Source organism: Phaethon lepturus, unplaced genomic scaffold (genome assembly GCF_000687285.1).
Source record: "Phaethon lepturus isolate BGI_N335 unplaced genomic scaffold, ASM68728v1 scaffold11718, whole genome shotgun sequence".
In the NCBI taxonomy this organism is placed as follows: Eukaryota; Metazoa; Chordata; class Aves; order Phaethontiformes; family Phaethontidae; genus Phaethon; species Phaethon lepturus.
Window position 1 is genome coordinate 4859 of NW_010555603.1, and position 23551 is coordinate 28409.

General features: G+C 39.1%; 1 protein-coding gene across 1 annotated transcript in view; it reads left to right on the forward strand.

Moving 5' to 3' along the window:
• Positions 1–16738: 16738 nt before the first annotated feature.
• USP25 (ubiquitin specific peptidase 25) overlaps positions 16739–23551 on the forward strand; it is a gene marked incomplete at its 5' end in the record, with an annotated part of 72073 nt that continues 65260 nt past the window's right edge. The window contains 2 exons of the mRNA XM_010292218.1: positions 16739–16816; positions 17899–18043. Of these exons, the coding sequence (XP_010290520.1) occupies positions 16739–16816; positions 17899–18043 (223 nt within the window). The remainder of the gene's footprint in view (positions 16817–17898; positions 18044–23551) is intronic.

The window sequence follows — 23551 nt, forward strand, 5'->3', positions numbered from 1 at the left end:
AAAAAGCTTAAGAGCAGTGTCTTCACTTACATGTTTTCATGTAGGAATAAATTCCTTTAAAAGGTTGTCTTTTTGACTTTGTTTGGGTTTTGACTTTTTGGTGGTTTTGTTGTATGTTTTTTTGTTGTTGTTGTCATTGACTTGTACTTATTATGGCATAGAGCTCTTAAAAATCTGGGTGGAGGGTATGGGGTGTGTGTGCGCGTGCACGTGTGTGTTGCCAGGACCTGGACAGAGACAGGAAAATCTTTTCTACTTTCACTGAGTAGGAAGAGCATATGTGTGGGAGCAACTTTTCTGGGAAACGAAAGTATCCTGAGCGCTTTCAGTTTCTAGTTCTCTTGTGATAACCAGCGTGATTTTTGTAAGGGTGGGGAAGGTTGCGTTGAGTCACAACAAAGGTTTGTGTGTGTTGGGTTTTTGGGGTTTTGTTTTTTTTCGGTGAATGTGTTAAACTTCCCCATCAAAACCCAGGGACTAAGTTACTGACAAAGTTACTGATGTGATGGTCTCTAATCAGCAGATAGACACCTGTAATTTGAGAGTATTCAGCTTCTCACCAGGGGGCTGTTGACTCGTAGCATCATGATGCAAATAGCAAGCCAGAGTATTAGGTGAGTGATGTAGGAGAGGCTGTTGTGACAACATATTTCAAAATGATTTTATGAATTCAGAGTAGACTTCAGTCTTCCCCCCCCCAAAAAAGCCTTGTTAGGAAATAAAGACTGCTTCTGTTAGCTGATGATTACACTTCATCAGTTGGGGTGCTGTTAAAGAAGTCAATATGTGCCAAGAGTAGCAAATGTTTCACTGGAATGAATGTTAGTTTAACCAAGTTCAGTGAAACAAATATAACTCGCATGCGACTTCTGCCAGAGAGCGAAGTGTGCAATTGGTGGGGTGGTAACTCCTTCCAGTCACTTCGGGACTGCCGTATGTGCAAAGTTCTGGTTAATGTGTGGTCAGGTACAATTAATAGGGAAATGCTAGTACTGTGAATCACAATAGTTGAATGTAAAACCACGTGAAGTTGAAACTTTTCTTATAAATTCTTCATTTTTTTTGTTGTTTAAAAAAGGGAAAAAATAACGGTGACAAATCTAAAGCTGTGAGGCTGAAGTAAAGATGAGGTGGTGAGATGCTTTACTGCTGAACAGGACGGGGGGGGCACGCCTTTGTATAATGGTACAAACTCAGGCTTTATGTTAAGTAAAAGGAAATGTTTTTCCCCTTTCCTGCATCAGGTTGGCAAATGGCATCTCTTGCTACTTTTTTGAACACTTATAACTCTTAATTTGGCAACAATGCATTCTGAACAGCGTATGCCAGATTTTTAGTGTTACCTGACATTAATGCTGTGCTGAATAGAAATGTTGTCATAAGCTGTGTGCCAACACCCCTCAGCAAAACTCGCAGGTAGAGAGCAGCCATAGTGTGTGCCATGGTTGAGTACAATCGTTGGCTAAAATGTTGCTTTCTTACAGCATTAAAATTTACACTCTCTCATTGTACTGCAGGCTTTAGATCTCTGTCGCTAGATTTCTTTAGGACTTCAAAACTTGCAATAGACTAACTAAGGGCTCTACAGACCATAGATGGTGAATTTTCATGAAACTTCTTTTTGAGTAATCCTGTCCATACCACCTTTCTGCTCTGTGCTACCATCCCAGTTCTCGGCAGTGAATAAAGGGCATGTTAATCTGTCTCTTGCAGCAGCTGGTTACAACTCCCCACTTAGGTGTTTGGGGTGGGTATACTGATCTGTGATCTGGAGTGGCAGAGGTGGTGTGCTGATAGTTGCAGGGCTGGATCTTCTGGTAGAGGGGTGGTTTTAACATACTGAACAACATAGTAGTTTTGCTGGTGAATGTGGTGGTGTCTGTGGTTTTAGGCTTTAACATGAATGAGATGTTAAGCACTGTTTTGAGTCTATATTGAGATTCTTATGAAGTGGTATGAAGGAAGAATTGGATCCTAGGGTGGTGAAAGGACAGATTGACACAAAAGGTTGTGACTAGGACACTGATAACTTCAGTTGTCTGCGGCAGGCTTTGTGAGTTCTTGTCTGTCTAATTACGGACTGGTTTTCCATGTAGTTAATAATGTCATTAATTCCAAGCATTTGAAAATCACAGTGACAATATTTAATCTATTTAGATGTAGATTCTTGCAATTTAAGGCGGCATTGATATTTTTTTTTTTTCCCCCCCAGTTAGGTTTTGTAGTTTTTTTTCTTTCGAAAATGTCATTAGCTGCATACTTTTGCTTTTCTTTGCCGTAGTGGATGAAATTCAGGAGCATGTTGAAAGCCATCAGCATGAGTGTGGTGGGTTAACCCTGACTGAATGCCAGGTGCCCACCAAAACTGCTCTATCACTCCCCTTCTCAGCTGGATGGGGGAGAGAAAATATACTGAAAGGTTTGTGGGTTGAGGTAAGGATAGGGAGGGATCACTCGCCAATCACTGTCATGGGAAAAACAGACTCAACTTGGGGAAAATTAACTTGACTTATTACCAATCAAACCAGAATAGGATAATGAGAAATAAAAAACCAAATCTTAAAACACCTTCCCCCCACCCCTCCCTTCTTCCTGGGGTCGACTTCACTTCTGGTTTCTCTCCCTCCTGCCCCTGAGCAGCACAGGGGCTCAGGTAATGGGGGTTGTGGTCGGTTCATCACACGTTGTCTCTGCTGCTCCTTCCTCCTCAGGGTGAGGAGATTCCTCACACTCTTTCCCTGCGCCAGTGTGGGGTCCCTCCCACAGGATAGTCCTCCACAAACTTCTCTAATGTTGAGTCCTTCCCACAGGCTGCAGTTCTTCACAAACTGCTCCAGCCTGGGTCCCTTCCATGGGGTGCAGTCCTTCAGGAACAGACCGCTCCAGCATGGATCCCCCATGGGGTCAGAAGTCCTGCCAGCAAACCTGCTCCAGCCTGGGCTCCTCTCTTCACAGGCCCTGCCAGGAGCCTGCTCCAGCATGGCCTTCCCATGGGGTCACAGCCTCCTTTGGGCATCCACATTCTCTGCCGTGGGGTCCTCCAGGAGGACTGAAGGCTGTCGTGCAACTAGGTTGACTTTGGAAACATAGCTTGACAGAGATTTGTGTATGCAAAACACTTTTTCTTTTATAAGGCAGCAGATTTGCAAATTCTAATAGTTTTTAATCTGAGATGCACAGCTTTGACTTGATGCTTTTGTTTATAGTAGGTTTCTGAATTATTTTAACTGGTGGATTCTTGCTGAAAAAAATTACACCCTTCACAACGTTTCTTTTCAAATGTTTCTGTAATCAGCTAATTGGTAACAGTCAAGCTTATCATAGTCTAGGTGTCAAGAAAATGCAGATTGTGCTTAAAATATCCTTGACTAAAGGTGTTTTAGCCATCAGGTGAAAGCATATGTTTAAGCTTTACAGTAAACACATGTATTTAATAAAAGCTTTTCAGAGAGGCATTAGTGTTTTCAAGGCATAATGCATAGCTATTTAAATTTAATTGACCCTTGTATCTTACCTTGATCTTGGCAGAATTTTGGAAATTAATGCACGTGATATAATGGCATTATATGCCTCTGTGGCTCCTTCCTGCCAATTGACATGTCATCATTTCACTCGTGTTGTACCTCATAATCCAGAGGGCTCCCTTTAATTAAAACAGGATGTTCACGTGACATTAGGGTCTGAGTCTGAGATGTAAAAGTTTTGGATTGTGAATTGTGTAGCTATATTTAATGCCATCTATTACTTGTGGTGAATAGTAAATGCTAGGCTTGAGTTCACGCATGGTTTCTGTGATAGCTGTTCTTTTTACAGCTGTATGACTTCAAGAAAAGTCAGATTACCTGTGCTGAAAATTTCTATACTTATTCTGAAACTAAAAATGACTCTTTCTGAGTTTCAATAAAATTTAAATTTAAAAAAAATAATTTTGAGAAGCTGGATTTAGCTGTATTTTTACTGGGATTAAGCCGGGGAAAAAAAAAGTGCTATGTGAAAGTTGAAAATAGTATTCATTTACATTCAGGTGTATGCTTTGAGAGTGCTTTAAAATAAGCAGCTGGAAAAGGCTGGGTATGCACAGGCACAAGGCATTCTTCATCCTCTTCAGAAGAGGAGGATACAGTGAGAACAGACTCCTACTCCACTTTTCTTTTGTGCTCAGTTTCATTCTAGTTCTCAGAAAGTTAGCTGCTTGGAAAAAGAAAATTCTCCTGGGACCATAACTGTTGGAAATGTACTTTTTTTCTTTTTTTAACACTTTCCAAAGTGCATAGGTGTAAATGGCCTAGTTAGAGGACCAAATACTGTGTATTTCATTGTATCCCAGAAATCTTATGTTACAACTGAGAAAGCATTTCTATATTTTGCAGCTTTTACTTTCACTTTTTTTTGGCATAGAATCATGGGAAAATATATAAGAGAAAGTTTTTAAGCTTGTAATTTTTTAAATTTTTTTTTTAAAGCTAAGTAGCTTTTGGACAGCTTGCAGAGTTGTTTCCTTTCTTGATATTACGTACTTTCCCATTTGTCACCTTCTTTTCTTCAAATTCTGCTTGTGTTTCGAATTTCTCACCTGTTTGAGGACTATGCTCGTTTCTTTTAGAGACTTTCCCACTACCATTTTCTTTCCTCAACATTAGAACCTTTTAATTATTCACTTAAGTTTATAGATTTTTTTTTTTTTTTAATGGGAGATTAGAATTAAGTCTTCTCTTTCTCTCTGTATTCCTTTACTTGTTTTGAAGTTAAAAAATAACCAACGTCTTACTGGCAGCTTTCAAAATTTTCCTCTAGCCTTGCATGTCTTTTATGGGACTTGGTGCTGAAAGCTGCAGAACATCTCTTGCGACAACTCTGGCTGGACCATAATTGTCCCCTCACTTGAAGCTGACTGGGCTGCTTTTTTGGGTACACTCTGCTGGTCTGCTGGGTAACCTCTGGATTTATGGATGGTAAAGATAGTCAGATTTCCCCATCATCACCAGTTCCAGCTCTTGCTAACTTGGCGTGTTGCCTTGAAGCTTTTTCTGGGGCTGAAGACTGGTAAATGTGCCACCTACTTCCTAGTGCTGAGTGGGGGTGTGTGCGCAGTGTAGACTCCACTTGCGTTCTTACAGACCAGGGAAGGCGTCTGCAGCTGCCTGCTATCCCCAGCAAAGATGCTGAGGTCTCTTGCTTTGTGACCTTGCCGAGTAGGAAATTCTGCTATTGCAGTTTCTTTCTGTTGTTTGGTGGGGAATGTGTTGGCATACTGCTGCTGCTAGGAAGGCAGCACAGAATTGTAATTCTTCATATTTCAAATTATTTTTCAAAAATGTGAACAACTCTATTTAGAGGAGTCTTTCATACCCCTTTTACTCAAGTCAACCTGTGAAGTTTCAGCTAGGTACATGATGATGAAGGATGGCAGAAAGTCACGATTGGTCACAACATCATCAACACAGGGAAGATTGACAGGGCTAAATTGTAACAAATAGCAGTTATAAACCAAAATTGTCATAAGTTTCTTGAGACCATGTCCTAACATATGAGAATACAACATGTTCAGCTTTCTGTGTGAGCTGAGGGAGATATATGTTTCAATATAAGGTAATTCAAAGTCTCTTAAAAAAAAAAACCCAAACCACCAAAGATCCTCAAGATTGTCTTTTTTTTTTTTCTTTCTTCTTGGAAAAAAAAAGTCCTAGAAAATTTCAGCTGCCCTCTGTGAACTACACTGCTGAAGTTACTATTTCTTTAATTCTGAGGTGGTAAAATTATATTCTGATCCTCAGCACAAATCTCAACGCATCTTTAAATGTGTTTCCGTTGTGCTTGAGGTTCATTTTAATTCTAGTATCATCTGCGTCTGTTGAGGCTATTACCGAATGAAAATGAAAGCTGCTCGCTGACCTTCACAGGCCGATAGCTTGTGGTGTTGCTGTGGCCTTTCCGCAGGGATGCAGCACGTGCCAGTGGCTTCCTGGCGGTTGACCCTGGAAAGGCTGTCTCGCTGGAGAAGCTGGAACTGCAGTCAGAAACCCATCACAGTGCAGGCAGCCTGTTAAACACTGCCCTGGATTTTAGGTGACAATGTTATCTGTAGTTTCGTTCTTCTGAAGAATGTATTGATTCATTGATTTATTTATTTTTCCTGCAAGCTAACAATGTGTGTCTCTTCGCAGGATTTCTTTTAAAATAATTAGTAGAGGAGCAGGATAAGCTATTAAATAATTTTACTGAATGCTGCCGATAATGATGCCTGACTTTTCTGATGGAATTTTGCCTTGTAATGCGCCTCGGGTTAAAAGTTGTGTATTGGGGGATCCACTGAGGCCGCAGGATGAGTTCATCTCTGGAAGACTTCACTGCAGCGGGATGGAGGTGCTCCCCTCCGCTCCTTCTTCCCCAGCCCCCTGTGTCATCTCACCTAAATTCTTTTGGCTTGGGAAGCGGGCAGCAGCTGGCAGCGTGACGGGGAGCTGTGTGCTGGCTGGCCCAGCCGCTGGGGGCAGCCCCTGGAAGCAGGGGGTCTGCTGAAGGTGTCAGGGAGTCCTGGGGTCCAGCCGAGCTGCTGGAGGTGGCCTCAGGCTGCTGAGGCTGTTGCTCTCAACAGACAGGAGGGCAGGCGTCCCTGGGTACGTGCATGCTCTGTGATTTGCAAGGCCTATTTCTTTAGGAAATCAGGTTAGTAATTTTTTTTTTTTTATTGGACTAAATGGAAAAGCCTTTATGGAAGGCTTTCTGTTAGGTGGGGGTTTTTTTTTTCCTCTTTCTCTGTTGAAACCAGACAGTTGAGCTCTTTGCCCAAATATGTCCCTGCTATTGAATACCATGGACTCTTGGTAATAAAGACCTGTCTTAAAAAGTGCAATTTAATTTTTATTTAGGATTTCCAAGCTGTACTACTCTGGATTTTGTATGGAAAAATTGTTTAGTTTGTGAAATCTTTTCTGGTATAGTTTACTTAGGGCAGATAGCAGAATTGCTTGAGGTGAGGTGGGATCTTTGATACTTGTGCCAGCAGTAAATGGGATCTTTCTGGGTGTGAATACCTAAAGCAGGGAGCGGGGAGCAGAGTATGTGGTTTCAGCCCATGCAGGGGTGGGCCTGGGTGTGTGCATTGACTTGCATGGTGTGCAGTCTTGACCACCGAGGCACAGCAGGAGCATCAGATCCCTGCAAGTGCCCTGTGGCTATACGTACTCTATATTCACCTCTCGTTGGAGTAAGTTTTCTGCAATAGTGCCAAAGTAGGATGAGGACTGCAGGAGGCTTTTTTCCCCTCAGTTTCTCTCACTTGATAAAAATAGGATTAAAATAAAGACAGAGAAACAATTCAATCTCATAAGGGTGCTGCTTCATGACGATTTAATCCTGTGGCAATAGGCATAGCCTTGGTCTTGTCCTTTCCCTTGTCCCACCCCTGGCTCTCACTAAGTCGGCAGGAAATTAATTAAAAGCAAAGAGCAGCTTTCTGAGGGTTTATTGAAAGCCTGGGATGGCTTGCCAGAGGTTCAGGCAAGTGGCAATGCTGGCTCAAAGGGAGGAGTGGCTCGTGGCCACAGCGGGTGGCATCTGGCAACACCAGCCTAGGCTGGCTGGCATGGGCAGGAGCTACAGCCTGGGAAGGACATTTGAGTTGTCAGAAATAGCTTGTGGTCTGACAGTCCCTTTAAACTTTATTGTTTGCAAGTATTGCAGAGACCGGGTTCCCACCGATTTGAGGACACTTGCAGCTTCTACAGTTGGTTTGTTTGCTCCTAGAGCAGTTGTCCTCGTCGTCGTAATAGCAGAGCAAGAAGAACGAATGAACTAGCTTGACATTGTTTTCTTGGGAGCTCTTCCGTATTGCGCAGAGCAGGGTGAGGTTATCAGAAGGGCTGGCTGGAAAAACAAACAAACAAACCATAAAAAAGCTAAACACTTGAATGGGCTAGCGGGGCTGCCCTCTCGAGTTGAGAGGTCTTAGCCTTTCAGTGGCCAATAATAATTGAGTGATGAAAGGACTGTGAAGACACTCAAATGTGAGCCGCAACAGCTTGTGTTTGTCATGATGGGTTAAACTGCGATTGGGATGCAAAGGAAAATATCTCAAAGTGGGAACTTAAAATGCAGATCTTTGCAGCATTGTTTTAGACCTCAGAAAGCAAAGATTTCATGAATTGTATAAAAGACATTCAAAAGGTCATTTTTAATAGCTGCTACAGTAAGATTGTGATACCCTGGGCGATAGTCTTTCCTGTGAAGAGAAAGCCTGTATCTTGGTGATACTACCTTGGCAGACACTGTGAAATTTAATGTTTAGGTATGATGGTAAATGTCTATGAACAGAAGAAAAAAATTAAGAAGGAAACTTTTACAACAGGAAGTAGCCAGGAGTGATTAGAAAATGTGTGTCCATATGTGTGTGTGTGTTTTATTATATGCATACACAGTTAGCTGCATATCTGTTATCTTCCAGCCTCCTCCTCCTTTCTATCTGTATAATGCCACCTATCATTGGTTTTAATTTGCCGTGGCTTGTGCATGCTGTTGGCAGCTCTCTTGATGCTGGGATTCGAACACGTTGAGGTGGGACTGGGACATGAACCAAGGCTGGGGCGTGCCACCGGCGTGTGGCACCACCCAGCTGATGTCTATGCATGAGCTCTCAGAGGAATCCTTCTGAATTTTGTATGTAATTTACAGATAACATGTGCTGGTGCTTTGAAAGACACCCTGCTGCCCCCAGAAACTCTAAGCACCCATCAGGTTTGGATCAGAGTGGAGATATTTCTGCTGATTACTGTCACAGTTATTGGAGTGTGTAAGAAAAAAAGTTATTTTTGTGAAGCAGACTTTCCCATGGCTGTTCCAGTGAATACAACCTGAAGTTTGGCTTGCATCTAGTTAAATGAGACTAAAGATCTCACTGGTTTTACATCAGTTAGTTAATTTTTAGAGCTGTTGTCATTACTATGATAGCAGCAGAGTGACAAGAGAAAAGACCTAGCTTGACATTGTTTTAATGGGAAGCTCTCTCTATTGCGCTGAGCAGGGTGTGAGAAATTGTGGTAGTGGTTTAAAACACACAAACCTCAAAACTCTCAATAATTTTATGTTTCTGACACCTTTTATGTTTTAAATAAGTACTAAGGCTGCTATCCTTCCTTGATTATAAGCCTTTCGCTGAAGCCTGTTTAGGAATAGTTACCAGTAAGAGCTGGGAATGTGGAACTAAGCAATTCTTCACATGCTGTTTCATTCAAGCAACGTTCATAAGCAACTGACTCAACAATGTTCATAAGTCAGTTCACAAACTAATTTTAAGACAGAACTTCAGTTACGTTTCTGTTGTTTGTTCTTCCTTTGGTTTGGAGGATTGGTTTTAAACCATGTTGCTTTGATGGAAATGACAAGATTTTTGAGCCAGTTCACACTTTTGTTGTGGTAGATCACACCATTTATTATTCTGTTCTTGTAAGTTGGTTTAAATGGCTTTGCTTCCTTCCTAATGCTTACTCTGACTTGTCTTATAATGACTACTCATATTGCCTTCAGCCACTGTTTTCTCCTTTTGTGGTGTTGTTTTTGTTTTGTTTCTATTTCACTGGGGAAGACTGAATCTCTTGATAATGTAAACTGAGCATGATTAGTTGTAATCCAGGCAATAGACCTGCGGGGCTATTAAGTTGGAGTCCAGGGCTGAGTTTCAGTACTTCTGTGGCCTGAGGGAAAATGAGACCAAAATCCACTACACATGTTCAAGGAAGTGTGTTTCTGTTGCGTTCTGAATGGTGTCTATGATATCGTATGTATGTACTCAGTGATGCCTCTTCCAGCTGCATTATTACTCCAGTTCTTTAGCACCCCAAAATTTGCCTAGGAAGACCTGTGTAGTAATAAAGTGATGCTTCCCCCTTGCTTTTCACTTCTGTCCCCTGAACTGCATAAGAAATCAGGCTTTAGGGTCTCATTCCTTCCCTGTGCTGTCCATGTGAACATGGAAGAAAGGGTGTGAAACCACTTCTTCTGCCTGTGAGTTTGGAAAGCCAGGGACTTTCCCCCTGTGAACTGACAAGGTTTTTGTCTCATTGCAAGAGTATTCCCCATGTAGGTGATGATTTGGCTCACATTTAACTTCTGTTTTTTTTGTAAATGTGTGTGACTATCTGAGGTGGGTTTGCCTTATGTTTAGTGTCAGTAAACACAAACCAAACTCCTCAAGCCTCTCTTTAAAATCTCATTTCAAAAAGTTTAAATACTAGCTTGAATCAAAATAAATTTAAGTGTTATATGTTGAGAGTAAATGAGGCTTTTTGGGGCACAAACATGAGGCTCAGAATAGTGAGTGATTACATGGATGCATGCTCTTGTGTTGTGTAGAATCCATAATATCAAATATTGATATTCATTGAAAAGTCACTTGTTAAAGCATTTTCAATTAAAGTAGTACAGCTTTGTCATTGTTCATGGAAACCATAGAAATGTGGTGAGAGTATTCTGAGTGTTGTCTTATGATGAATATAGGTGATATAATGCTATGATTAAGTAGGATCCTCCTTTCATTTTTCAGGGAGGACTGTATGCACGTAAGTAATGTACTCAAGCCTCTTCCCCATTAAACTTTTATTTGGTCCACGCTGTGGTTGGCTGAAAGTTACTGCCATAGAGTGTGTCCTTTTGCTTCATTGAAGTAAGTTTGCTCTCAGTCTAGTTGCAGGTGGGTAATTATCCTCTTTGCCAATTACAGCAGCAGCTTGTGCAGGTTTTGGCAGTCTGTGCAGAGCAGTCCCAGACTGAAAATAAGCAGTCTTTGTGCACATCCTTTACTCTCCGCAGGTGAGAGAGTAAAAAGAGAGTTTTGTCCAAGCCAAAGCTGAGATGCATTTTGCATTTGTGTGTGTATAAAAATGTATCTTTACCGACTTTGTTAGAGGATACAGTGTCATGTAAGAGGTTTCTCTTTTCATTACTGAACAAAAGGAAACCCAGTTGGCAGATACCAGGCAAGGGAACCTAATTCTGTCGTGCTTTAGGACGTACTGTAAGAATGTACACCTTAAAACCAGTACAGCGATTTGGTATTTTGCTAGTGCAAAGACTGCTTTTTAAAATGTATGTATACATATACCCTCTTTTTAATTTACGTATTTATATATGTATGTTTAATCTACACACATAGAGTGAAAAATCTGGAGAACAGAGATGGGAAGAGCAAAGACATGCAACAAAGCCTTCTGGAGTTGACTCTGCGTTTTCCCTATGTTTCAGCTTAGTATCTGCCTGGAAGGAGTTAGTTCTTATTTGCTTATTTGGAACTTGACCAACAGCTTATTTAGAAGATGGTCAATGTATCTGTGTTGCTGGGAGCCATAATGCCCAGCAGTGTATGTGGGCCTCAACTGTTCCTGGGAGATTTGATTAATGTGGCAGAAAATGACATTCACAGTGGTAATTGAGGGTCTTTAGCATGCTCTGCCTTTGTACATTAACTATTTTTTGTTTATTTGTTTGTAGCAGAAGCTTACAGCCTTTTTATAGAGGATTACATTCCTCTAATCTCTCAGTGTTCTTCTCATTACCACAACAGCATATGAGGAAACTAGCTTGTTAGCTACTTGTCTGCAAATGTACCATCAGCAGGTCCTCTGCAGCTCAGGTTACATTAGAATTGCCTTTAATATAAAATATTTTATGCGATGTCATTCAGGTTTTCCTCCAACAAATAGCTCTTATAAATTGGTGTTGCACTGGAAAGTAAGCAGATTTTGTGTCGAGGGTCTGAGTCCACATGCTGTTTACGGGGGTTTGCATTTTCCTCCCTCTTTCTTTTTGTCTCTAGTACAAGTATTCACCCCTTGAAGGAGATTCCCATAGTTCATTTTCACTATGTACTATTTAAATGAACTGCTTAGTGAGGCAGTAGGCCCTGTCTTCTCCTGGTAATGGTTAGACCGTCTCATTTATTACTAAACATACAACTTTTCCTTTGCTTGGAAACTGAAGAAGGTTGTTTTATCTTCAAAGCTTCAAAGTGCTTGTGTTGCAAACAAATGTTTGGACGTTGCCATGAATAACACCAAAGCTATTGTGTACTTCTTCAGAAGCTACAGACATGAGAGAATAAACAGATCATAAGGTGGCTAATTTTTTCCCCCAAATTTACCTGCAGTATAATTCAGAATTAGTCAACTATGAGATTTACCGTGTCCAAAAAAGCATTTGTGTAATGAAGCTTTTTGCTCTGATTTTTGATAAGTTATCAGAGTTTACAGTACTGCCGTGGAACTAATCTGGGCACAGTATCTCCCTAAGCAGATAATAGTGTAGATTCTTTTGTGCTTCGCTAGCACAGGCACAGCTACTGAATATGCTATTGTGTGAGGTTATAAACCAGATAATCTTAATTGGGCATTTCCTGAAACGAAGGGAGGGATGGCTGAAAAAGGGAAGAATTGGAAATAAGGGCATGCATTCCGAATATACAAATTTGGCTTCCATCCAGGAAAATGGGAGAATTTCCTGTTAGTTAAAATCTTCCAAAAGCTGATACATACTGCATACCTCGGGGAGCCAGAGGAAGGGGGAAGGCTGGGAATGGCTCGTGCGTGAAAGCCCTGGGGAACCGATTGCTGTGTGATGTGGTGGGACTGAGGGGTGTAAGCAGCTGGATCTTAGGGCAGCTATAGCATTAGCGGACCATCTCCTTCCCCTGGCCAGGGATTTGGGTTACCCTGCAGCACTTGCACCAGCAAAGTCTGGTGTTGCAGACCAAGTCCTGGAGCCTTTTTAGAGTTGAGTTAAATGCAATTCAGGCTACATGGATTATGTTTGTATATGTGTTATACATGTGCATGTATAATGTAACACATTTGGTGGTGTGTGTACACTGCAGATACACGTGGAGTATTGACTTACTAAACTGGAGGATCTGTGCTATAGATAAACTATGGAATCTGCCACGTAAATTTGAGGAAAGGATGGCAAACAGAAGCGGGTGCAGGCAAATAAGCTCTGAAAGAACTGAAGTGGGTTTCTTTGCACCAGGAGTTGCACCTGGTTCTGTTGGAATAATCACTTTGGATCTGCATTTGAAGAGAGAGGCTGCTTATTAAATTGGATTGAAGTACAGTGAGTTACAATACAGAATTTGAACCTCTATTAATGCAAGGTTGGAAAAAATAGGGAACCGGGGAAGAGCTGTGTTGAGGGGAAAAAAAAAAAAAAAAAAAGAAACAACTTGTTTATGTTAGGACTGCTAGTTATGTTCTGATTTACTTAACATATATGACCTGATTCAATTAACATGTATTAGTGCAGATGCTTCAGACATTTGTAAATACTTGTAGACTGCCGCCTTAATTTTTTAGCTTTGCTTTAGCATAGTGTGAGCTGCTTTGGCTATTTTTGGTAAGCCTTTGAGTGAATTATGATCATAACTGTTCAGAATAGCTACATTGGTGTTTGTGGACAATTGAGGGTCTATATGCTACAGTTACTTCAACTCAAGATAGCACAAGCTCCGGGAAGAGTAAAGCTTCTAGGGTAGATGTAATCAGGCAGAGCATTAACAGGAGTAAAGAGGGTGACTTGCTTTGTGTGTAGAAGTCTGTCCTAAGTATTCTGTTAAATATCAGTTATAATACAGAAGAGACTTAATTGCTTAGCAGTTGCATTAGAAATTGATCTCCAAACTTCAGTCATGGGTAATTGTAAATTAAAGTTGTTTGGTTTTTTTTGAACGATGCTATATGCCACAATAGCATGTACTGAAGGAATATAATTCAAAACAAATAAGCTTCATCCTTTTTGACTTTGGCAGTCTAGTGGAGATGCACTAAATTACTTCGTTCTTGATTTGTAACTTTAATTTTAGGTCTCTGAATTAGGACTACAAGCTTTTTAAGTGAAAAGAAAAACAAAAAGAAAATCTGATCTAGCCCTCCAATTAATGAATGAGGAAAGGGTTTGGTAGTAACTGCCTGCACTGTCATTTGTAATGAAAATAAATAAATTACCTGTATTAATACAATTTCATGGGTGATAACATATTGTCAATTTAATAGTAAAGGAGAATGATGGCAAAGTTAACAAGAAAGGGCTATACACGGTAAAGATGAGGCAGTTATGTCAGATTTGAGAGGATAAGGAGAATGGTGAATACATGGAAAAGACCACCAGTCTAATACTGTGCTAAGGAGTTTTTAGCTGCCTTATGCAGTTTCAGAATTGTTTTTGAAGACCTGTTAGTCTATTAGCAGGTATTAAGAGAAAATACTGATCAGGTGGAAAGAGCTTAAATTATACTTCTTTTTGTTGCTTTGTTTTTATCTTTTTCCTCCTCCTCCTCGGAAGGGTAGTGCATCATCATTCTTTAACTTCTGTGTGATTTGAAATAACTCAATTAGAGATTAATGGCAGCTTGTCCACATTTACCTGAAAAGCCAGTAATGTCTAAATCAGGTATTTGTGGCCCCAGAGCAGTTTAGCTCCATTTGAGGTATTCAGGATAACTGTTAATTTTCCTCTTAATTTTTGTCACTTGTAACTAGGATGCTTATGGATCCTCTGTGTTGTTCACTTAGTTACCAGTTAAAAATTTTGGAGCTGAGTGCCTTAAACTCTTGACCTTAAAAAAGTATATTTAGGTACTTAAATAATCTCTTGCTGAGAAAGGAGCATCTCTGGGTCTGGTTCTGGTCTGTTAAATGTGTATGTCCTTGGGAAGGGGGCCTTGAACCACAGCTTTACACCAGAATACTGAAATCTGGATATAAACTACAGATGTCTAGGTTTATAAGCTGCAGCTGTGCTCATCAATGAACAGCCAATATTTTGAACTGCTAAGAGATTGTTGTTAAACTATGTCTCTTCTCTCTTTTCCCAATCTCTGTGAACAATGAATATCCTCCAGTCAGCCTTTCCAAGTGTTGTATATATTGTGGAAGATACAGAAATCTGTTATAACTTGTTGTTATAATAATTTATAGTGAAAGTATTTTCCATTTTATTAACCATCACATTGGCAGGTACAAAAATAAATCCATTTTGCTGCCATGCATTGCCCTTGAATTGCTCCTGTCAGTTTTAATGCTGTTGTAATTACTTTTTCCAAATAGTCTATCTTTTCTCTTTGCTTCTTGCCAGACCCAGGGGCAGGAAAGCAACTTCACAGGGGAAGTAACTCCTGCCTTTGTATATGGCTATAAAATTCCCAGAATAAACAAATGAGGGGGTGAGGCATGGGGATAGAGTGGGAACTTGTTTTGCTCTATCACTTCACTTTTCTTGTCCCAATAGCAGGGTTTTTAAAAAAGAAAAAGGGGCAAAAAAAACCCGGGCAAATTGGGTTGCTAGCAGTGTCCCTATCATAAATGAAGGGAAGATTGTGTATGTAATTCATAAACATCCTGAACTATATCTTTTATTTCAACTTATTAGGGCATGAAGTAGTGCCTGCCACGTTAATTTCACGCTGTGGAGTTCAGTGTTCATGCAGCTCTTATTTTCCTCTTCTATACAAAGTTGTGATAAGGAGAGAATAAGTGTATTTGAATATTTGATTCCAGATAGTTTGTTCTAAAGAAAAGTATTTTAGAAGTAGCTGCAAGGCAATTATAGTTGCTTTTTTTTTAAATCGGATTTGGAGAGTAACATGAGAATGTTTATTTGTTACTGATATGCTTTTTGTCTAGCAAAAAAACCCCTGTACTTCATAAAATCTTGTCTTTTATAGCTGAAATTATTGTTTTGAGTTCAGGATGTGGTGGGCAAACAATAAAAAAGAAAAACCACTTGCAAATACCACCAAGCTTTTCTCCTTTTCCTATCTGCCAATGGAAGAATGGAATTTGTTAGTATGCAACAATGGTCAGTCCTCTGTATTTTCATGTTTTTAATGGTTAAGACAGTTTTAATGGTTAACTGGAGTTCAAGGATTGGTCCAGCCTAGTGTATGCTTTTTGCTTCTGTGATGTGATATCTGAGCATGAGTGGAGGGAGTAATTTGTTGGCTCTGAACAGGAGGGGGACTAGATTTTTATAAAAAAAAAATAGCCTCAAAACTCATATGAATTGCACATTTAAGAGATGTAGAACCTCTTATTCTTTTCTAACTCCAAGCATTACTTGAAACTCAGTCATAGGTCCTGACTGTGATTTGGGAGAGTTGGATTCAACTGGTCTAGGAAGGTGGCTAAGATGGATTCCTAAGGTTTTGCATTAGTCTCAAGAAACTCTGTTTTGTGTGGATATTTTTACAGTACTTCTCTTAAAACACCTAAATGATCAGTAAGGATTAACTTCTTAGTTTTGAGGTTGGAATGGCTGGGAATTTTGTATAAGGAAATAGTGGGATTGAGAATAATTGGGAGTTGAAGAAACTGGTTTTGATGGGAGTTCAGCCAACTATTTCCCCTGCTGCCTTTGAAGAAGCTATGGGGTTTTATTTGTTTAGGAGGGCCAGTTGTGGCTTTATGTAGGCTCCTTGAACCCATGTTGCATAAGCTCACCCATCATCAATTTTCTTGTTTTTAAAAAAACACCAAAAACAAAAACCACCAAGCTCAACCAACCCAAACTATCACATTTGTGAATTAAAGTGCCCAAGTTGCAGAAACTAAGACAAACTTAAATGACAAATGCTCTACCCCGTGGTGCGTAAAGCTTATATGGAGATACTTTCAATACTTGCAGAGAAGCATACTCTTGTAAGTAAGTGGTTTTGCTGTTGTTGAGGTCTTATCCTATTTTGATGTTCTGTTTTTGTTTTTAGCACCAGCAAACATTTTTAAATCAACTGAGGGAGATCACTGGTATCAATGATGTCCAGGTACTACAACAGGCACTGAAGGTAAGATGGATGCATTTGACTTGTAGCTGAATGTACACATCTTAATTGACTGTGAAAGCCATAAACCCCACCCTTTCTTACTCTGACCTTCCCTTCCTTCCATTCTCAGCTTGAATACTTTCTGATTTATTTCAGGGAAAAAAAGCTGATAATGAGGGCATGTTCACTTTAGAAGGAATCTTGATCTGTTTTGGTACTGGCATAAAAATTAATCTGGTGTTCAAAAATGAAAAGACAGGAATGGCATGACTTGCCTTTAACCTTTGACTGAAGTGTTTTGAGATACCTTGGTGCTACTACAGCTGGTCAACTCCTGATGAGTTAAGTGCTGTTTTCTTGTCAAGATGCAGTTAGGTTTTCTATCACGGACAGGTCCTGCTTCGTATGTAGAATGAAGAACTCTCCTTGAACTTGCTGCTCTTTGCTAATGTGCTATTGTTTTACTGTTTTTTTTTTCAACCATTGTTAAATTCTTTCACAGCACAGAAGAGTTCTTTGTAAGTAAAGAATGGCAGGTCTCTCTGTGTTCTGTTTCCCCAAATATACATATATAAAAATAATAACTTAAAAAAAAAAAAAAAGCCTTGTCTCCCTCAAGCAGAGCTTTTTAGCCATTTATACATGGAAAATGAGGATGTAGTGAATTTAAGTCATACATGTATATATAGTTGTTGCTTCAGATTCATCATAAATCATGTACACAACTGCCCTTAAAAAGCCAGTATTTCTGGCTTTAAAAATGCAATGGTAGATTTTCAGAAGAATTCAGATGACTGCTGTTGAAGTCTGCGAGTGTGCTGTTTATGCTTGTTGAGGGGTTGACCTACACTACAAGACCTTTAATTTTTTTCTGAAATACATGGAATTCTAGCAAAGTAAATTTTTATAAGATGTTATATCTTTATTTTAAAATAGTGAAGTCTGCAGAATATGTCAAGTTTGGAAACTTTCTTTTCTAATCAATATTTCACCTGAAAATACAATGTGTCATTGATCTTATAAGTTGCTTGTGATGTCCTTTGCTGTTAAGAAAAATGAAAAAAGGTTGAGGGAACTTTCACTTCTTTTGTTGGTTCTTAAAGGACAGCAATGGTAATCTGGAGTTGGCTGTGGCTTTCCTCACTGCGAAGAATGCCAAGGTTCCCCAGCTAGAGGAGGCGACTTACTATCAAACAGCCCTTCCTGGAAATGACAGATACATCAGCGTGGGCAGCCAGGCAGATACCAGTAGGTATTTCTTCTTTTTGTAAGTTTAGTTTAAAGGCAAGGAAACTAAAAACTTGCCCATGAGATGACTGTTAATCTTCTGATAATTCTTACTTAACAATTTTTAGATTATTATGTACTCTTTCTTTCCTTACTTCAGTGTATATTTTTTTTTTTTCATTTGAGCTATCCTTAAGCATTACCTTTACATGTACGTATGGTACTGATCAGAGGGTGAATAATTGGGTTTTCAGTCTTCGCTTTCCATTATAGGATTTACTTTGGGGTCATGAAGTAAATAATTAAAGGCAAAAGCTGGGTACTCTTCTGTCAAAATAAAATGGAATTGGAGAAGAGTCTGTGAATGTCTGTCAATATGCTAAAGCTTAATAGGCTTAAGAGTAGCTTCTCCCTGACAAGGGTGACTTTCCCAAAGAGAGAAGCAAGAGGTTAGGTGTGCATTTTGTAGGAAAAGAATAGGTATTTTATATGTGACATTAACTTTAAATGTACTAAATTTTAAACAATTTTATTTAGTTGTTGCAAGAGGTCCCACAACCTGTATTTCTATGAGCCTTGCAGGTTCTATTCCTTTGTTTAAGTTCATAGCTATTTTTAGGCGGGGGGGAATGTGTTAAAGGGGTTAAAACATGTTAAATGTGTTCTGAAAAAAATATGGGAAATAACATGAAAAAAAAGTGAAGGAAGTTTTGTAGTAGGATTGATTTCTGTAAAATACAAGGTTTTTGATACTGTGTTTGTATTCTAACATTCTAAACATAGATGTAGAATATCTTAATTATATATTGATCCTCTGACCATATATGTAGTACATCTGTATAGCTTTTTTAAAATGAGTAGAATTATTTAGTTACACCCACAGTAGGATTTTTTTTTTCCTCCCTTCATTTCACTAATATTGGGGTGGCTATGGTGACACCATACTTCTTTACTTCTATTGTAAAGAAGTTCAGTTAGATCTCCTTGTCAGTTGTACAGTTGTCTTTTTGTCTCTGACACCTTGGCATAAATATCTTTTTTGTTTTTAATTTTTTTTTTTTAATTAGAGTAGAGTTTATTTTCAACATCTCAGATCTGAAAAATGCATTTTAATCCTTGGTATTACTGGCAACCTTGTATAAAATGTCTTGAGTTCATTATAGGCAGTTATATTATCTCCCCACTAAGTTGTGTGGGCTAGTTTGTTTGTTTGGTGTGTGTGGTTTGTGTGTTTTTGGTTTTTTTTTACCTTCTTCTCCTTTTCCCTCCTTTGGAAAGAAAACACATACAAAACCCCACATGTATTTAATTTTCAATGTCAGAAATTGCCATTGAGGAAATGGAGACTATTTTCAACAAACTTACCACTGTTGTTATGGTCTCCAGTACTGAAAATCTACTATGGCAGTGTAATAGTAAGCTGGATTCTCTTGCAGTCTGTGTTTAATAAGATTTATTAGCAATCCCATTAATAGAAGTGTTTAGTTTTGCTGTCACTTACTGTGCTATGCAACCTTATTGAAGATACAAGGTGACAAGGGATATCAGAGTCAAGCTGCAGAGTCCACATTACCTGTGACTGATGGTCAGACTGAAAAGAGTAAGTCTTGAGTTGCACATTCCAAACTGGATTTCAGGATTCTCTTCTCTTTCCTGTAGGGCTGATGGCAGACCCAGATTCCTTACAGTTACATAGCACTACAAGTCAGTAATCTAGAAGCACCAACTGCTGTGGGAAACGCAGGGAGACTTTTTTTTTCCTTATATCTTTTAATGTCTGTTTCAGGTCCTCGCTGGCATCAAAGATGAGAGCCGTTTGCCAGCCTTTGTTGTTTTAGCTAGACTGAAAACATGTTATGAGATAAAGGGATCTTGGCCAACTTTTCTTCATGTTGGAGGACTCATGGGGCAAGAACTGAACACCCACAGCAGAACAAAAGTCTAAACCAAACATAGATCCACCCCCATCTGTAGGGATCTAGTGAAAGCTTCTTGCAGAACCCTAAAGTTCTTTTTGTTGGGATCTGCTTGTTTGTAATTATTTTGGTTATGAATTTTAAAAATGCAGTACACTTAAAAATTGACAAGGTTCAAGGTCCTGCATTGGTAAGTACTGTCGTGTAAGGGAATATGGTGAAAGACATCAGATGACTTGGGAGAAGAGAATGGAAGGGTGGACATAGATGGAAAACATACTCAGCAATGATAGCTCCAACCATCAACGCTCCCTTCTGCAAAGAATGCTATTAGCACCTCTCAGTAACTATGCTGAGTTGCTGAATCTATCTTGCCTTTCAAATTTGACTCCCTTTTACTATCCCACGTAGGTATAATTATATGAAGATAATTATAACTCACCCTTACTGTTCGTTACTGCCTAACTACCTCTGTGCATTTGGAACTTACAATGTTATGAGTCACTGAGCTTCATGGTCCCACCAAGTTAAGTCATCCAAACTGTGGATAAAGAGGGAGTTACAGATAAATATCAGAACTTTATCTATCTTTTATGCTGCAGAAAACCTCCAGCCACTTACAAAGGCTTTTGAATGTATGCCTTACATAAAGGTATATCAAATATATTCTGCAAGCTTGACTGACTAAATTTCTTTGAAACAGTTACTTAGTTACAGGGTAAAATAAAAATGTATATAACAAGAAGTCATATCCAAACAGTCAGCAGTTAGCCTGGGTTGTGCACTGGCTCTTCCAGAAGTGACAATGGTCATTCAACTGTTTGAGTTGCATTCTATGCAGAATGGCATAAGGAAACCTAATTTCTTTTATTAGCAAATGCAACATTTCGGCAGCTGCAAAAATACTAATTAGTTTGCATAAAATTTATTCCATCTTTAAAAGCAAAGGCTGACTTGCACAGTGTTATTCATGATGCTTGCCTTTTTGCCTGTTCAAAATGGTATGTGCAAGCACCTGCAAGTGTAGTTTTTTCATGTCAAGTGATGCATGCTTTATCTGACCCCTTTGCAAAGGTTTTTTTTTCTTTCTTTCATGCAGTCTGTTAGTGAGCAGAAAATGCTTAAGTATTAGGGTTGCAATGTACAAGTGAACTGCTTTTAATCTAAGATCACTTTAATGTTCTCTTTAGTAGCTTAAATCCTAGGCACTGCAGTTAAAGCAAAATAGAAGAAGTTGTTTAGTAGTACTTTCCAATATTTTCACTTTATTGATTTCTCTAGAAACCTTTTTTTCCTTCCATCTGCATAATTCAGTGTATTTTCATTTATGGCCACACAATAGAACTATTGCATTGCTAAGCATTTATCCATTTCCTTCTCATTATTTGAGAAACTTGCAGAACCCAGGGTTAAAGGAAGCAACAGAATGAAGAGAAGACATATATTTTAGAAGACGTATTGTGTTCAAATGAAATAGCTGTCAAGACAAATTCTCTCCCTCCCTTCTTTTGAAAATTCAAAATTCTTTTTCACAAAAATTGAATCATTAGTCTTTGCAATTGCACACTCTACAGCCAAACAAAAGAATTCAAGCCATTTTATGAGGTCATAGTACAATGTAATTATAACACACACACCAACTTGAGGGTTGTAGACTTAATTTCTTCTGGAGACATGGCTTTTATATCTCCCTGTTTCTAGAGTTTAAGCCTTTGCATAGGTTTCAAAAGTCTTTCAATCAACCTTTTTCAATGAGGTAGACTTAAATGCACCTAAAACCTTCCTAAGTGGTGTTCATATACCATACTTCTTCAAAGTCCTCTGTCCTAGAGACTCTGAAAAGTTTATAGAGTAATTTTGGTTTGGTGCTTCACTATCCTTACTTTTAGACTTCTAATGTCTTACTTAACCTGAAGCAAGAGGGATTTAGGCATTTTATTCTTTGTGCTATCCCCTGTGGGGATCATAGTACAGTTCATTCCTTTTGTCTTGGATGAAGTCTTGCATGCTTAAATGCATCATAATGTCCCCTCAGGTCTAAAGTAAACAGCCCAAATTCTTTCCAAGTCTTTGGGTGCATTTCCGATACTTATTGTCATTGTCACTTTTTTTTTTTCTTCTGGACCTTCTTTATTTGTTCTGCTTTTTTCATGAAGTGTGGTACTAAAATAATAACCAAGACTTCATCTGAGTTCTTAAGAAAAATGGGTGAATCTCTATAAATGTCCATGAGGTAGTCCGACAACATACCTCAGTGTAACACTTCATATTTTATTCAGTGCTGTGATGATGTGAATTGCAGGTTGAACATGAACCAGTTGTAGCTCCTAGATCCTTCTTCGCACAAGTCCTAGTCAGTTCTCATTCTACAGCTGTGCATTTTATTGTTTCTGTGAGTAGAATTTGTCACAAGTTTCTTCTGTCACCTTACTTATCTCAGACATTTCCTTCTGTTTTGGGGATTATTTGTGTCATCTCCATCCAGGTTCCTGGGAGTGTCTCCAGCTTGGTATGGCAGGATCCCAGCTTCAGAGTATCAGGAGTCTTGTACCTTGAGGTCCTCCTTTCATTTTAGAGATTCACTTGTTCCTTTGTTCCATGATTACCTCTCTCCTTCCCATCCCTGTCAGTGTGAGACTCATCAGTTTAAGGCGTTATCATCCTAGGACAGTGTAAATGCAGCTGAGATGAGGAAGTTCCTGTGAGATAGTGGTGGCTAACATTTGCTAGCTCTTTCATCAGTAGAGCTGTTTGGGTTGGCTAAGCAGCTGCTGGGATGCTGTGTATTCTTTCTGCATCCAATTTTAACCAAAATTGGCATATACAGCCAGTTAAATTCCTTTAAATCTTCATGTAGGAGCCCAAGACCATCATGACATTTAACATCTCAGACTAGACTGTAGAATATAGGATCTTGCTTAACTCCGCTTGTAATAAACAAAACCGATGTAGTCTCAACTTTCTTTTTTTTCTTTTTATATTGTTGGTGTGTTGAAATTGGAGTCTTGCTGCTACATTTCCATACTTGGCATCTATCCATTGAACCCATCTGGCCTGCCCCTTCATTTTCCTCTCCCTGTGCCAGCAGTTGCATCACTGTGGTAGTTTATTGCCTGTCCCTGGGTTCAATTGCTACTTCAGCTCTGTCCCTCATGCTGAGTTTCCCAGTCTACTTAAGTTTGAAGTTCCTACTCTCTGACTCCTCCTGGTAAAAGTAGCAAGTCAATAACACAGTAATTATTTTAATGGCCTAGGCAATTACCAAGTAAGAATCATTTGTTTAAATGATGATAGAAACTTCCTAAGCGAACAGATTGATAATTTTTCTTAGGAAAAAAAGAAGATACGTGGGGATAGATAGTTATAGTGTGTGCATATACTATATGTACACTAGTATAATTGTCACGAATTTCAATATACAACTTAAAATTGTTTTGTAGAATTACAAGCTATGTCAAACTCTGGATCTTATGTACCAGAAGCACACATTATTATGTAATAATGTTGTAAACCAAAAATACATTTCTTAGTAACGCAGCTGAATGATTCTGCATGTTAATTTTAGTTGAATAAACATCATGAATGCACTAAGACAGACTGTTTTGATGAGCAG